At 36.3% G+C, this 14,681-nt stretch overlaps 3 protein-coding genes across 7 annotated transcripts; 2 read left to right on the top strand and 1 right to left on the bottom strand.

Annotated features, from left to right (window-relative positions):
• The first annotated feature begins 496 nt into the window (after positions 1-496).
• On the top strand, positions 497-5,107 carry LOC100114325 (transmembrane protein 65). 5 transcript variants are annotated; one of them, XM_016982273.3, is made up of 6 exons: positions 497-1,280; positions 1,937-2,062; positions 2,929-2,961; positions 3,182-3,249; positions 3,327-3,530; positions 3,609-5,107. In XM_016982273.3, the coding sequence occupies exons 1-6, from the start codon at positions 932-934 to the stop codon at positions 3,732-3,734; spliced, it is 906 nt and encodes a 301-aa protein (XP_016837762.1). In that variant the 5' UTR covers positions 497-931; the 3' UTR covers positions 3,735-5,107. The 5 variants fall into 5 exon arrangements, with proteins under 5 accessions (XP_016837762.1, XP_001599373.1, XP_016837764.1 ...); XM_001599323.6 differs by having other exon boundaries at positions 2,920-2,961; XM_016982274.3 differs by lacking the exon at positions 1,937-2,062 and adding an exon at positions 2,327-2,353 and having other exon boundaries at positions 591-1,280; positions 2,920-2,961.
• LOC100678813 (protein CNPPD1) lies at positions 4,042-6,477 on the bottom strand. Its single transcript, XM_008219441.4, has 5 exons — positions 6,205-6,477; positions 5,983-6,079; positions 5,661-5,866; positions 5,455-5,583; positions 4,042-5,203 (listed from the first exon to the last, which is right to left on the bottom strand). Exons 1-5 carry the CDS (start codon positions 6,247-6,249, stop codon positions 4,460-4,462), a joined length of 1,221 nt encoding a protein of 406 aa, XP_008217663.1. The 5' UTR covers positions 6,250-6,477; the 3' UTR covers positions 4,042-4,459.
• Positions 6,478-6,782: 305 nt separating this feature from the next.
• LOC100114264 (actin-binding protein IPP) lies at positions 6,783-13,568 on the top strand. The gene is made up of 7 exons (XM_031923456.2): positions 6,783-7,277; positions 7,961-8,489; positions 8,582-8,747; positions 8,836-9,182; positions 9,260-9,606; positions 9,682-9,902; positions 9,989-13,568. The coding sequence occupies exons 1-7, from the start codon at positions 7,208-7,210 to the stop codon at positions 10,223-10,225; spliced, it is 1,917 nt and encodes a 638-aa protein (XP_031779316.1). The 5' UTR covers positions 6,783-7,207; the 3' UTR covers positions 10,226-13,568.
• The last annotated feature ends 1,113 nt before the right edge of the window (positions 13,569-14,681 follow it).

The raw sequence follows: 14,681 nt of genomic DNA, 5'->3' as shown, positions 1-14,681 counted from the left end.
CAATTCGGTGTACGAAATCTTGCGCGGAAGTTACATCATCAAACAAATTATTTCATTGTTATTTTTTTTCACCTCGATTATCGATCTACTCTCATATATGTACGTCTTTTAATGACAAAATCTTTTTGCGAACGATCGGCAAAATCAACAAAATTCGAACGTCGTAGCGTTGACCAATCGGGTGCTTTGGCGCGAGTTCATCAATAATTTAACTTTGTTGCCCGAGAAAAACAAGCGAATAAATTCCCAGCACGCAATCCTATATCGATAACAAAATTATCTGGATTCGACAAGAGGGGCGAGCTTCCGATAAAATCTTGATAACACCTCGATCAGCCTCCCGCGCAGCCCCAATGCCTTGAATAATTGATGAAACAAGCGTAGAAGGATCGGAAGGATATAGCATGTATATAGCATATATCATAGAGGGCATCACGCGACAGGTCGCCGTAGTAGCAGACGCCGCGCAAGCCATGCCCCGATGAATCCACAACCTGCGCGTCGCGGAGAGGAGTAGGAGTAAGTATACCTAGCCGCTGTGTGGCTTTCTTTTACGGATGACGTCAGAAACGTGACGTGCGTCACGTCGTTTTTGTGGGCAAATTCGATGAGCGAGGGATGCAGCGGCGGCAGCGAACGCACAAAAGCAGTAGTAGCCCGTTCCAATCGAAGCGGAGTATAGTAGGCTCGCTCGGAGCAGCTCAGTCGTTCGTCATCGACTAGTCGTGCAACACCCCGTATTATGGATGCATCGATGTCATCATCGGCAATTATAATGGGCTCCTTTCCGCATCAGTCGTCTCACTCTCGTCCGTCGTAAATATCGAGCTTTAACTTTTTTAAAAAGATTTTTGAGTGATAGGTAGTTTTTAGTTCTCCTTGACTGATTTCGTGTACAAGTTCATTCGGGTATTCCTCGCGCTGCTCCAAAATGTGCACGTCTATGTCCGCGGTGCTGTGTAGGGCTACCCTCAGTAGTAGTTCTTGTATTAGTTCCTTGTCCATCTTTGCTGGGAAGCACGTTCTGAGAATCGCTCAGAACAGAAGATGCCTCTGGAGTCTATCAGGCAAGAATTGTGTTCAGAAAAATACCTCGATGACTCTCTTTAATCAAGAGAGATTCGGCAGTGCAGGTGCAATATCATCTGGAGCTGTTCCTGGAGTCTTGACCAAGACACAGGCCAAGGAGCTGGCTGTGCGGTTGACTGCAGATGAGCGAAAAGTACTCATTGCTGCTCTCCAGGAATGTCAGTCCCAAAAGCTCAAGGCCGAGTATGAAGGTAAGATATGTTGGTCAATAAGCAGATAAGATAATGGCACTCCAAAATCCATTTATGAGAGTACAATCCATCAGAGTTAATTTTAATTACAAAGTTTTATTCTATAGTCGTCTATGTCTTGATTTATGATATCAATGTAACAAGAGGATTCGTGTTTTTGCATTCTCTCTCACTTGAATTGCCTATAATCTATATGAAATATCCACCATGGTTATGTTTGTACGTCGAATGCTGATCTTTGTCATGTAGATGAGCTTATAGCATTCTGAAAATCTCAATATAAACTACTGCTAATAACAATTGAAAATATTATTATCATACAATAGATTTCACGCATTATTTTTCGTGTAGAGTACAAAGACTCTGTGTACGAGCTCTAAATGCACAGATCTGTACTGAAGAGTCTCTTCTAACAATATGAGAGACCAGCACATCGGCTTGCCAACGCTCATAATAATGCCGTAAGCAGGAGTGCGGATTTTTCTACCATCTATAAAGAGGTAGCTTATAAAGATTTCTCAAAGATTCTTTTTTTCTCTTCAATCCACGTTTTTCCTATCTCGATAGCACTCCTGTAGCCCTCCTATAAGCTTTATATTTAATTTTATTTTGTTTTATTTTTATTAAGTTGTCCCGATTTTCATTTATTTTATTAGGTCAATTAGCAGCCTTCAGATGGAGGAGTAAATTTGGAAGACCAAGCAAAGTACCATCACTGGGTGATGTAGATCCAACAGGAAGTTACTGTGCTGTGCCTGATGACTGGCTATTGAGAAAATATGGTATGAGTAAAAAATTCTCAGTTTCCAGGACCAGCAGAAGAAGCCTTAATTGATTACATTTCTTATAGCTTTTCTAGTTTTGGTGATTGGTGGTGTCGGTGTACTTCAGATTCTATGTACTTTTATCATATGAGAGATTTTTATATATCGTTATATTACATCAAAATTATCTTGTATCTTGAACAAAATATCTCTATGGTTTGATTTGATCAATTTATGTGACTTTTTTATCATATAAATTTTGCTTTATGATTGTGCTTCAAGTGGATACAGCAAATACCAATAAGCCACGTAAGCTTGCATGTAAAACACTTTTGAAAACTAGAAAAATGATTCTCTATATGTATCAAATTTCTTGATAAAACTAGTCTGAATGTTATAAAATCATAAATGTTTCTCAAACTCAAACAATATATATCTATAAAAATGATCAGTGTGACACACCTTCACCATTACATCAAACACTGGGATGCATCATTCTTTTCATCTTTATTATGCTGTCCTCTATGCTGGTCTTCTGGAAACAATACTGACTAACTATACTATACTGTACTTCTACGCAATCTTTGCCAATGTGAACTAATTAACTTTCTTCTCCTTCCTGCTTTACACACTTTATGGAAAATCTATTCTGTAAGTCTGTCCAACAATCAAAATGATTAATGATAAATTGCCTGTTACACGCTGTTACTAACTCGATTAATATACTCATTCATGCACCTTCATCTTGCTCAGTGAATGAATGTATACTCAATCAACACGTGTATATATAACTCCGTGAAAAAGACAATAAAAGAAGTATTAATGTGGTTATAAATTTCTTTCTGTTTAATAATACTTCTGGTTTGATCTTGCAGCGGAGACAGTTCCTCAACCAACCACCAGAGAGTTAATGCGAGGTAAGAACCATTTTTTATTGAAAAACAAAATTTTATAACAGGCATTTAAGAGTTATTTCTCACGAAAAACATTTTAAAAACCTTGACCGAAAAATTTCGAAACTTTTCCTTTCACTCCAAAGATCGGCCAAAGTCGAATTAAACTGGATTATATCCGGTTTGAAGAGGTTCATACATCTGGAAGTATACAGCATAATTAAAATATGTGTTCTTTTTATAGTTTCAGTCGCGAACGCTATTCCATTCGTCGGATTTGGATTCCTTGACAATGCCATTATGATAATCGCCGTATGTATCAAAGTTAAATACTGCTATCAGTTTGTTTGTAGCATCCAATTAATTTTTGTTACTCATTTAATATTTAGGGTGATTCTATCGAAGCAACAATGGGTGTTTTTATATCCCTTTCGACAATGACTGCGGCAGCCTTCGGTAACACCATCTCCGATATTTTGGGTATCGGTTCGGCCTTCTACGTCGAGCTTCTTGCCCAAAAAATAGGATTTGAACCGCCTAAGCTAACACCAATCCAACTTGATCTGCCAAAATCCAGACGAGCTGCGAATTTCGTAAGTTATGAATCACAAATCGAATTCCTTTTTTGTTAATATAATTTATTTATCTAAATAAAATGTTCACTACTCTAGGGCCGAGTATTTGGAGTAACTATTGGCTGTCTACTAGGAATGCTGCCACTTTTAATTCTACATAAAGAAGATAAAAAAGACGAACCAGACAAAGAACCGCCTAACAAGGAGGAAGAGAAAAAATAGGGTCCAATTAGAATGTAGTTATCAAATTTTTGTTGTACAAATCTATGATGAATTTTTAGAACTTTTAGACATGCATTAGCCATTGCTGGATACAAGTCGGCTAACGCTTCGCCATTTTAACTGTATACCTAATATTCTTAATTATTTTTAAAGAGTGTAAATAGAGAAACTTTTATGCAGTGTTTAGGATATTTACAATTTAATTTATAAAAGATTTATATATATGCACCGAACAATATTTTCTTTATACTTATATATATATATATAAATGCTAAAATAGCCTAGGTAATAATAGTCCACAACGGCGTACTTACTCTTGTTACGTTTATTGAAAAAATGCTTTTTTGGAGCAAAAATACAGAATAGAAGTCAGTACAAAAAATATATCTTTGTTTTAGAGATGATGCTTAATTTACTACGTTGTACATGATACAGTTTAATCATTTGTTAATCACTCTGTCTTCTTTCACTATCGCGCAACTGACGATTCAATGTAAACTTCAGTCATATTCAAAATAGCTTAACTCTCGTAAAAATTTAAAGCTATCATGAAAAATAATTTTATTTAGAAAATTAAGATCGAAGGTAAAAATTAGACTTTTTTGTTAGTTTAAAAATAAATTAAGTTAAATAATTCGTAACTTACTCTTTTTGAGTTAAACTTTTTTCAATATATACTTTTAGGCTCAGACAATCAAAAAGAAAATTGTCTTGCATACCATGGCTTAGTGAGATATTTTAGATAGATAGCCAAGATAATATTTCCAGTCTTGCGAGGAAATTTTCAGACTTGAATCAAAAGATTTTTCTCTCATTTTTTTAGCCTCATTATTGGAATATGGTGAAAGCAGATCTGATGCGATTGAAAAATCAGTTTTGGTAACATGTGCACTATTTCCATTAGATTTGTTATTCCAATAATTTGAACAAATTGTTGATTTGTAATTGGAACAACTTGCAAGCCAAAATGTAACTGAATCGACGATCCATTTCAACCCTTTTTTTCCTTCGACAGTACAATTACTACTGTCTTGTTGTAAAACATCCTTTTCAGAATAAGATTCATTCCAAGTTTCAGGTACCTCTGATATCAAATTCAATAATATATCTTCGACTTCTTCCTCAAGCTCTGTTTGGGAACTTTCATCTGAAGAACGTGTGCACTGGAGGTTTGTTATGCTAGTTGACTGAGTTTGCTGATTTGAACTTAGTATAGTTCCTGGAAGATGAGTGGCAACCAAAGCAGATCCTAGCAATGTAATTAGTCCTGCAGCATAAGTTGCTATGCATATAGAAGATACACTGAGAATTGTATTTAGTAGCGCTGCTAAGTGCATTGAATCCAATAAAGTGTTGAGTTCTGTGTAAGAAAACCAGCCTCTTTTTCTTGCTTCCTTGTAGGCTATATCTTTTTCTAGCCTCTGTAGCCTTTCCCAGAAATCTTGATTATGAACATAGACAGTCCAATTCTAAGCAATAAAAGTATAGTATTAAGAACATGATACACTTAAAAGAAAAATATTTTTCATAGAAAATGTCCAGTAAAAATAAACTAGTTTTATGTAAAAAAAAATAAAAACAAGATAATCACTTTGATTACCTGTTCTTCTGATAGTTCTAGTCATTGTTATACTTAGTCATTATTGTAATAAAAAGTCTAAATCTTAGTAAATTTTACTTTTCATTATTCATTATTTTAAGTTTGATAAGTTGTTCTTACAATGGCTTTGAGAAAGTCCTTTTCCAAACGATTCATTTTGGCAACGCTCAAATGACCCGATTGTGCCCATTCAGTGTTGAAAACCTCATCTTCCTCTCCATCATCGTGTAGAAATTTGCTAGCTACCATCTGTAAATGTAATTTATTTTATCATTTATTCCACCGATCTATATGAACATTTTAATTTAAAAAAAAATAACACATACCAACGAAACCAAAAACAGTTCAGAAGGAGCAACTCTCTGCAAGTACTCTGGATTACAGACTTTCAATCTTTCCAGATACAGTAATGCCAGAACAAGAGAGCACGGTGAAACGCACGCATTTCTAGAGATTCGACTTGCTTCCTCGACATCAAGTCTCTCCAATGTTTGTCCATTTTTCACTTCAGTGAATATCTCAGCAGCCAATTCTGAAATAACATTCAAAGTTCAATATAAGTAAGGACGATTGCACCAAGTCGAGTAAACAAGTATCTGTATCAACAGAAGTAGATATGCAATCTCTTTGACCAAATTTGGCACAAACCTGTCACAGGCAAGCTCAGGCAATCTGTCACTGGTAATTTCGTGTAGTAGAGGGTTTTCGAAATTCGACTGAGAAACTCGTCGTGCTCGTCGACGCCCTGAAAAAAAAAGAAATGCAAAGCGTTGTTACACCCTCAACAGGCCAAAATGCACGATTGCACGCACACACACAATGGGATGAGTAAGCGTGGCATGAGGTAATAATTATATCAGCTTGGCTTACCGTAAACTTGGCATACGACCTCTTGTCCTTCGATATGCGCGTCATTTTTGGAGGAATCGAACAGCTTGCTATCGGTTCCTCCAGTCAGAAAAAAAAAGAATAACAAACGGGCACTCTGCGGGGGAGGCTGAATCTTGAAAGAATGCGTAATTTTGGATCGGACGATTAACCTGTACGACGCTATCGAACGAGCACGACGAAGAAAAATATATGGACCTCTTCGGCGGGGTGGAGGAGCGCACTGAACTAGTCCGCTGAGCGCTGCCAACCCAACAGTCATACGCGTCGCCTCCGTATTTATATATAGGTATACATACTCTATCAGTCTACATTGTTGATCAAATGACTGTCATCATACGCATCGAGATTATTGATTCGAACAATTATAATCCGGCCTATTGGTTATTTCGTTACGATGTCGTATATAAATCGTAAAGTTTTATTGAGAAAAATGCAACTCTGTAAGAAAAAGGCGCGCAAAAATTCAAATCGCCACATTGGTAGCAGCGAGCCCCTTTAAATCGACAACTCGAAAACTCCTCTCGCTCTCGAAAGTGGGCGGATGCGCTAAAATGTGCAAAACAAATTAATAAATTCCAGGCCGCAGCCCGCAGTCCGACCGTCCACTCAGCGATTTGACATTGAGCTGCAGTCAGTATAGTGCGCGCGAGTGGAAATGTGAAGTGTTCGAAAATGTGACACTCTTTCCGCGAACTCTCTCAAGGAGCAGCTGATATAGACACGGATTCGCGCGAGCGCCGAGAACGGAAATTGGAGCAGAAAGAAAATCGCTGCGGACTTCAAGGCTCGTCGACACTGCGCTTGACATATGTCACATTAGTGATTAGCGAATTAGTGATTGATTCGCGGGGTCGAGAGAGGGAGTGCGAACGAGACAGAGAAAGAGAGAGAGAGAGAGAGAAACATCCATAGGTTCGTGTCTCGCATCTGAAGCGCGACGCACTGACTTAGCTTGGGCTGCTTGGAAAATGAGGTGGTAATTATGCGTCTGAAGGGGAAAAACAACAGCAAGTCGTTTCCCAGTGTCTACAAAGTTCTCTCGCGTATATGCCGTGAGTATATATATATATATATTTTTTTTTTTTTTGTTGAGGGAGGGAAGCTCGCGACAACCCCGAGAACACTCTACAACCGCGTACCGATGCACTTCTTCATAGAAAAGTCTTCAATAATCAATAACACTGTTTATCCTCCTTTCACCCGTTGCTTTCGCACTTTTTTTTCATTATAGAATAAGAAACTCTATGAAGTTTTTTTTTATTGTTCGTCGCTTCACTTGGTCAATTCTACACTTTTTTTGTTTTGCATAAAATCTGCAGCTGTTTCGGTATATCTGTGTATAACTCCTTCCTGGTTACCTGTACCAATTCCTACCTCCAGCTACATTACATAATTGTTCCTAAAATGGAGAACCTCTAGCCCTTATTTTATCTACCCTATTACACTTGTTACAGAATTATGCAAAGAGACTGAATATTAATGTTACAGTACTTTGTGAATCACTATTTCAATGCCAAAGCAATCACGTTATTGTGAATTATTAATTACGATCTAGTTCTTGCATTTGTCAGATTCTATAAATAATCTCCGTACAAACTCTGTTAGACAAGCCTATACAATAACAAAAAATAATTATGATATTTTTATTGATTTTTTTTCTATTATTTTACATTCCACAAACATTGTGTTTATTTTCAATGTTGAATATATTACTGTAATTGTAACTGTGATGTAGGTGCCGTCGACAAAGGTCAACTCGATGGTTTCATGGCTGAGAGTGCTGTAGCTCCACTCAAGAGTGAATTGAACTCAAATACCATGGGTTTTGCAACACAGCCAATGAACGAAACATCTGACAACTCCAATACTGTATACGCTGTAGGACACTATGCTCCAAAAGTTTTGAGAAATTTGAACTCGCAGAGACTTAAAAACCAATTCAGCGATGTGGGTTTGGTGGTTGGGAATACAGTTATTAGAGCACATAGATCTGTTTTGGCGGCAAGCAGTGCTTACTTCAATGCTATGTTTACGGGTGGACTAGTTGAGGAACAGCAAGAACTTGTAGAAATTCATTCAATATCTGAAAACATTTTGTCCATTCTGATAGATTTTATTTACACTGGAAATGTTAATATAACTCAAGACAATGTGCAGGAACTCTTTGCTGCAGCTGACATGCTGGAATTGGACGAAGTAGTTTCTAGTTGTATTTCTTACCTACAAGAACAACTGCATTATTCCAATGCCCTTGGAATTTACAGGTACTCTATTTACAAATCAAAATTAATTTCTAAGTTCAATTAATAATTTATCTTCACTTTGATTATTGATATAATACAATTTTATTTTTCAGATTCGCAGAAGCTCACAATCGAGTCGACCTACTAGAGACTGCCTTACGTTTTATTGAAGTCAATTTTCCTCGCGTTTCACAGGAAGAGGAATTTTTGGATCTGCCAAAAGAACATCTAGTTCACTTTCTTAGTAGTGAAAATATTCACATCGATACAGAATTTCAGGTGCGATTTATTATAATTCTCGTCACGTCAAGAAAAAATTTTTTAATTTACGCTTATTAACAAAAAATTAAATAAATCATTTTTGCAGGTCTTCCAAGCAGCATATAACTGGATCACACATGACATACCAGCCAGACGTTGTTACGTTTTTGAAATATTTGGTCACATAAGATTGCGATTGTGTTCCATGGCTCGCCTCGACCGAGTTATTTACGAATGCAACGATGGCAGTCTCATAGTGGCCCTGACCTCTATTCAAAAAGACTTGATATCTAATAAAGGATGCCTTGTACCATTGCGCGCACAACCTCGTCTCTGCGCTAAAAAAAACATTTTAGTAATCGGCGGTTCTAAACGCGAACATTCAACAGATGGCTGGGTTAGACCCGCTGAAAGTACCTATGAAACTATCAATAAATACGACACGTTTAATAAGTATGTTAATTTAGTTTCCAATAATTAAAACGAAATGTTATGAGTCATTAGGAACTAACGCTTTTTTCCTGTTCTAGCACATGGAGCGAAGTAGCACCAATAGGAATAGGACGAATTTTGCCTGGTGTTGCACTGTTGGATGGAAAAGTATATGTGGTAGGCGGCGAGCTTGAGTCTTGTATTATCGCGAACGGAGAATGTTACGATCCTCGCGACAACGTGTGGACACCCATTGCCTGTATGATAGAAGCCAGATGCGAGTTTGGATTATGTGCCTTGGACAATAGTTTATACGCGTTCGGCGGTTGGGTTGGCGAAGATATCGGTGGAACTATCGAAGTTTATGATCCAATGGCGAACACTTGGACTTTAAGCGGAAAATTGCCCGAGCCACGGTTTAGCATGGGAGTCGTTGCATACGATGGTTCGTCATTCTACTTTGTCAGACAGGAGTCAAAGATATTATTGTCGCGAGTTTTAATTTTTAATGTGATTTCAGGATTGATATACATTGTTGGTGGTTGCACTCATGACAGTAGACATCGACAGGACGTAATGAGTTACAACCCTGTGACAAGAGAGTGGAATTCTCTTGCTCCAATGTTGACACCCCGTTCACAGATGGGCATTGCTGTTCTTGATGGTTATATGTATGTTGTTGGAGGAACCAATAAAAATCAAGAAGTCCTATCTTCTGTCGAAAGATATTCTTTCAAAGAGGTGAGTTTTGTTAAGTACTGACATTATTTGCTTATTTTACGAATTCTGGCTAGTTAATGAAATATAAATAATTGCTTATCTTGCAGAATACATGGACTATGGTTCCCCCTTTAAATGTTGGTCGGTCTTATCCTGCCGTAGCGGCTGCCGACGGCCGTTTATATGTAATTGGCGGTGATCAGCCGCAAGAAATTAATTTCTATCGAACACAAATCACGGTATCTACCGTCGAACGTTATGATCCACTTTTGTATAAATGGACTGAATGTGCTCCTTTACCTACTAGCAGAGGTGAGGCTGCCGCTGTTATTGCTCCCTTTTGATTGCAATTTTAGCTTTTGTTATACCACTCTTTACTCGTTCCTATTTTTCTTTTCAATTCACGATTCTCTTCAAGCATCACAAAAGTGGCAAGTTTATTAAAAGCATACGCAAAAATTTAAGAATTTCATTTGTGCTTTCACTTTTAATGATTATTATAGGTGTATTTTGAAAAATTGCATTACTTATGTCAGAGATGGGCACGCATTTTGAATTTTTTCACAATTTGTTTTATTGAACGTACGTGTTTTTTCGACATTTTTAACGGAGTTAAATAATTTAAAACGATATTATCCCGATAATCAACTGTTACTTTTTACGAATAGAGTGTTGGTAAAGTGTTTGCATATTTTTGCTTGAGCAAATGAAAAATATATTTTATGAAAACAAAATCAACGAATGTATGCAGTATTCAAACGCCACGGTAATTTGCCCGTTTCTGCTTATGCGATAGAGAGTAAATTTTTGTTATGTAAATAGATTCTTACCAAAGTTATTGGAAATTAATCCAACTGGTGATATTGACTTACCTATAAATTTATTAAAATTTTACATGAAAAATATAAGTAGGAATGTGCATTCAAAAGAGCGTATACAAATGTTCACATCACTTAGATGTTACACGAGCAGTTCAATTTTTACAACTTATCTGCTTTCTTTATTATCAAGATTTTTTTTATGCATTTACACTAACTCAATGTACGGAACTGATTGTTTACCAAAAAAAAATATATTTACGACTCTTTTATTATTGCTTTTAATCCGGATTCGGTTACACGAGAAAACCAAAAGAAATTGCTGTTGTGCGTTAGCAGAGAAGAATAAGCAAATAAAAAAAAAATACGTGAGGCTGAAAAACAGTAGATTTTTTCAATATTTCTTATTAATCATATCAATTAGTTGTCCTCTTTTATATGTAATCTCACTGGTGATTTCGTACTTGACACTTGTAACCTAGTTTTTAAGTTAGTTTACAGCTCGAACAATCTCATAACTAGTTATGATCTCCGCAATGATAAAGGTGTTTAAAGTAACGAGACACAAGTAGAAAATTTTCAACGATCATACTCTTTAAATGTTCCTAAATACTTGTAGAACGTCATACATTTTCCGATTGTCCATCGAATAAAGCGAGTTCCTTATAGAGGAATTGATTGGAAATAACAAAGCAAAAACCATTTAACTCACTTCGTCCGTTATTGATGGTCCGTATGCTTACGTTAGGCCAGCAATGAAATCTTTGATTGTAAATAAAGATATTTTATAGAGAAGTGTTACACGCGATTACTAGAAGCGTCAAACGTGAGATTTGCAGACAAAAACGAACAAAAAACGTACAGTTCCGGAGGACCTTTATTATTGCGAAGGTTGACAATTGCTTGATATCAGTATAAATCGAGTGCCTAGTGATGTGAGGGAGGATCTTGTTATATTATTGAACTTATAATTGCATTAATTCTAACCACACCGCATGGCATTTAGCGATTTCACACGAAGCAAAATAAATAAGTGGTAGATCCTATCTAATCTGCAAATTTAAAGTGAATATATTGATGAAACGATAAGGTTCGAGTACCACGGGAAGCTCTTTTCTTTACTTGAAAAGTATATTTTCTTGTATCAAATTGAATAATCATGATGGATAACGATTGATCAAAATAACTCGATACTTGACTTGTATTAGTTTTACGTAACTTTTTACATTGTTACTTTGTTGAATGTCCACTAAGAGCATTACTTCGTTTCGCAATAATTGAGTTCATCACTGCCAATTTAAATCCAATTAGTTTAATGAAGAAAGCAAAGATCATATTGATCTAATTGAGGTGTAACGGTTTTAGTGTTTTTAATGCACGTTTTAAATTACTAGTAAGTTATTAAAAATAAGTTATCGCGATGCGAACGTTTTATCTATATGTGTTGGTCGAGAAAAATCCAATCTAAACAAGGCGCACTGAAAAATGGCTTTGTTTGTAAGCACCTATATTGAAACGTAAACTGTCGTCAATGATCGACCGGTGAACAAAAAAAAGTTTTTCTTATATATTCACTTTACCTTTGATACAAAATACATAGCTATCTGCTGTTTATTCAATCGATATGAATACGCATGTCGGTGCAGTCATCACATGATCTCTCTGTATCGTAAAGCCGTTTTCGCGATGTGTCATTCGATGGCCTTTTATATATGCTTACTGAAAACTTAATTTTACTGCATTTAGCTGTAAGTCATGTCTGAAGGAACATTGTTGAAAAAAAAATCTCCGACGAAGGAATTGCTCCGAGCTCACTGTTCTATATATTTAATATGTGTGTTGCGAGTGATATATGAAAAACAATTGACTCACCGAAAGATCCAGGATCATAATGAAACTTTTTCCGCGTATCCGTCTAGCTCTTCCACACATGCACACGCAAAGAAAAAACATAAAAAAAAACACTGACTTCGAATCGAATATCGAGAGAATCAAGCCGTTTTTATACAGAAAACAAGTTGAACAAAAAAGTATTGTTATATATGAAACTGATCAAAGTAGTTTTTAATTAATGGTGTGCAGGAGCATAATTTGCGGAAAAAAACGAAGCCATCTCAAAGTATATAAATTATAAAAGTGAGCCGAACACGATCGAATTCTTAAAAACAGTTGATATATAAAAAAAACATACTTAAACGCGATGTCGAATTCAAGGGTTTATCAATGATGATGGTTTTTTTGTTATTTATATCTATATCGAGCTTTAGTTTTGTAGGACATTATATATTTGCAACGCCGCGCTCCATATTCGAAATAACTCCGCGTAAAATCAAAAAAGGCTTTAAAGCATATAGTAAGTAGCGAATCAATAAGAGCGCATCAACCATGTTGAAAGGAACTGTTTTCATTGGTAAATTTTCTGCTTCGACATCTTAAAGTTTATATACTTTATGAATATATACCAACCAATCAATACATCTAATATATAATTACATAAGTTTCAAGACATGGACGTTTTAAATATTAAGAAATAAAAATAAAGTATATTGTACTATCGAGTTTATCATAGGTCGTATTATTAAAAGAAAACGCAGAGAAAAGCCTGGAGATGCATCTATGATACATGGACATGTGTAATCTGGTGCGTTTTTTCCATTTTCGTTTTCTTCACGTGTTAAAAAGCTTTATTTACAACACAGAGAACAAATCTATGTGCGTGTGTTCACTCAACACGTGAAACCACGTGTTATTCGCGCATAATATACAAACGTCTCGATGAGCGTTCACGACGCATCACTTATATTATATGGTATGATTTCACCTTAATAAGCTGTAAGAAAATAAAATGGATTTTTATGAATAATCTCTACAGCATTGTTTTATTTACGAGTGCGATTTGTAAATTATTAACGTCGTCCCTGAAAAATACGTTAAAAACAATAAGCGAGTCATTCACTCTTCACCGTCGTCTCGATAAGCGTTATAAACAGTATTCGAATTATTTAATTGGGATTTACTTTTCAAATGTTCGAACACCTTATCGCACATTCGCATCGTCAATAAAACGTTTTCGATATTGCGTACATTATATATTTTACAGGTAAAATCGATTCCTCGTAATCTACTTATTCGATCTAATAAGAGTGTGCGTGTATCATCGTAAATCGATAATAACTTTTTATTTTTATTTGCGCTGCAGCCGTATACGCGCGAGACGTTATTTATTGTATAAATAAAATATTCCAGGGTCGTAAATCACTAAGGTTCATGATATTTCCAAAAGTACATTATCTCCTTCACGTGGGCGCGCGTACATGGAAAGCCATTAATAAGATAAGACATCGAGATTTTATTTATTACTTGATTTGCCGAATGCACTGTACACAAGGTGTCCCACGCACGCATAAATCCATCAATTGAAAAGGAATCGACTTCTGCTCGATAACGTACTTGGAATAGAAAAATTTTATAGCCGCGACGCGCGTCGATATAAAATGTCGATCGAAGGAAAGCGAGCATTAAAAATCGTTTAGAATACCCGCGTTATAATCGTTTTATTAGAACCGAGAAAGATCCCCCCCGCATCGATGAGACAGCCGTTACGTGCGCGAATAATCCGGATGACGATCGGAACAAATTTTATTGTGTGTAGTGTGCTATACCGCAAGAGAGAGCGAGAGAGAGAGAGAGAGAGAGAGAGAGAGTGGAAGCGATAAGGGGATTTTATGAATGCGGAGTATTCGCGCGATGGATAATCTATAAATCGATATCTCTTCCATCGGTGCATTACAACAATGACAGTTCGCACTCGAGTCTACTATCGTTGTTTTTCAGATAATATCGTCGATTCTTTTGTATCTATTATTAAAGCAGTGTAAATTTTCGATAGGAGTGAATTACTCCGAGTATAGACGAGTTACAATACAAACGCATGATGTAATCCCGCTCGTTTAATTGTAACTTTATTTTTATATCGCACCTG

Source organism: Nasonia vitripennis, chromosome 2, assembly GCF_009193385.2.
Source record: "Nasonia vitripennis strain AsymCx chromosome 2, Nvit_psr_1.1, whole genome shotgun sequence".
In the NCBI taxonomy this organism is placed as follows: domain Eukaryota; kingdom Metazoa; phylum Arthropoda; class Insecta; order Hymenoptera; family Pteromalidae; genus Nasonia; species Nasonia vitripennis.
This window is presented reverse-complemented; position numbering and strand designations above follow the sequence as displayed.

Bases quoted from the DNA above. Each gene is read 5' to 3' on its own strand.
- LOC100114264 (XM_031923456.2), top strand. From the start codon at position 7,208: ATGCGTCTGAAGGGGAAAAACAACAGCAAGTCGTTTCCCAGTGTCTAC. The intron at 8,748-8,835 runs GTGCGATTTATT...TCATTTTTGCAG, and splicing joins ACATCGATACAGAATTTCAG to GTCTTCCAAGCAGCATATAA. The intron at 9,903-9,988 runs GTGAGTTTTGTT...CTTATCTTGCAG, and splicing joins AAAGATATTCTTTCAAAGAG to AATACATGGACTATGGTTCC.
- LOC100114325 (XM_001599323.6), top strand. From the start codon at position 932: ATGTGCACGTCTATGTCCGCGGTGCTGTGTAGGGCTACCCTCAGTAGT. The intron at 1,281-1,936 runs GTAAGATATGTT...TTATTTTATTAG, and splicing joins GCTCAAGGCCGAGTATGAAG to GTCAATTAGCAGCCTTCAGA. The intron at 3,531-3,608 runs GTAAGTTATGAA...TCACTACTCTAG, and splicing joins CCAGACGAGCTGCGAATTTC to GGCCGAGTATTTGGAGTAAC.
- LOC100678813 (XM_008219441.4), bottom strand. From the start codon at position 6,249: ATGACGCGCATATCGAAGGACAAGAGGTCGTATGCCAAGTTTACG. The intron at 5,867-5,982 runs GTTTGTGCCAAA...ATGTTATTTCAG, and splicing joins CCTGAGCTTGCCTGTGACAG to AATTGGCTGCTGAGATATTC. The intron at 5,204-5,454 runs GTAAGAACAACT...TTTATTGCTTAG, and splicing joins AGGACTTTCTCAAAGCCATT to AATTGGACTGTCTATGTTCA.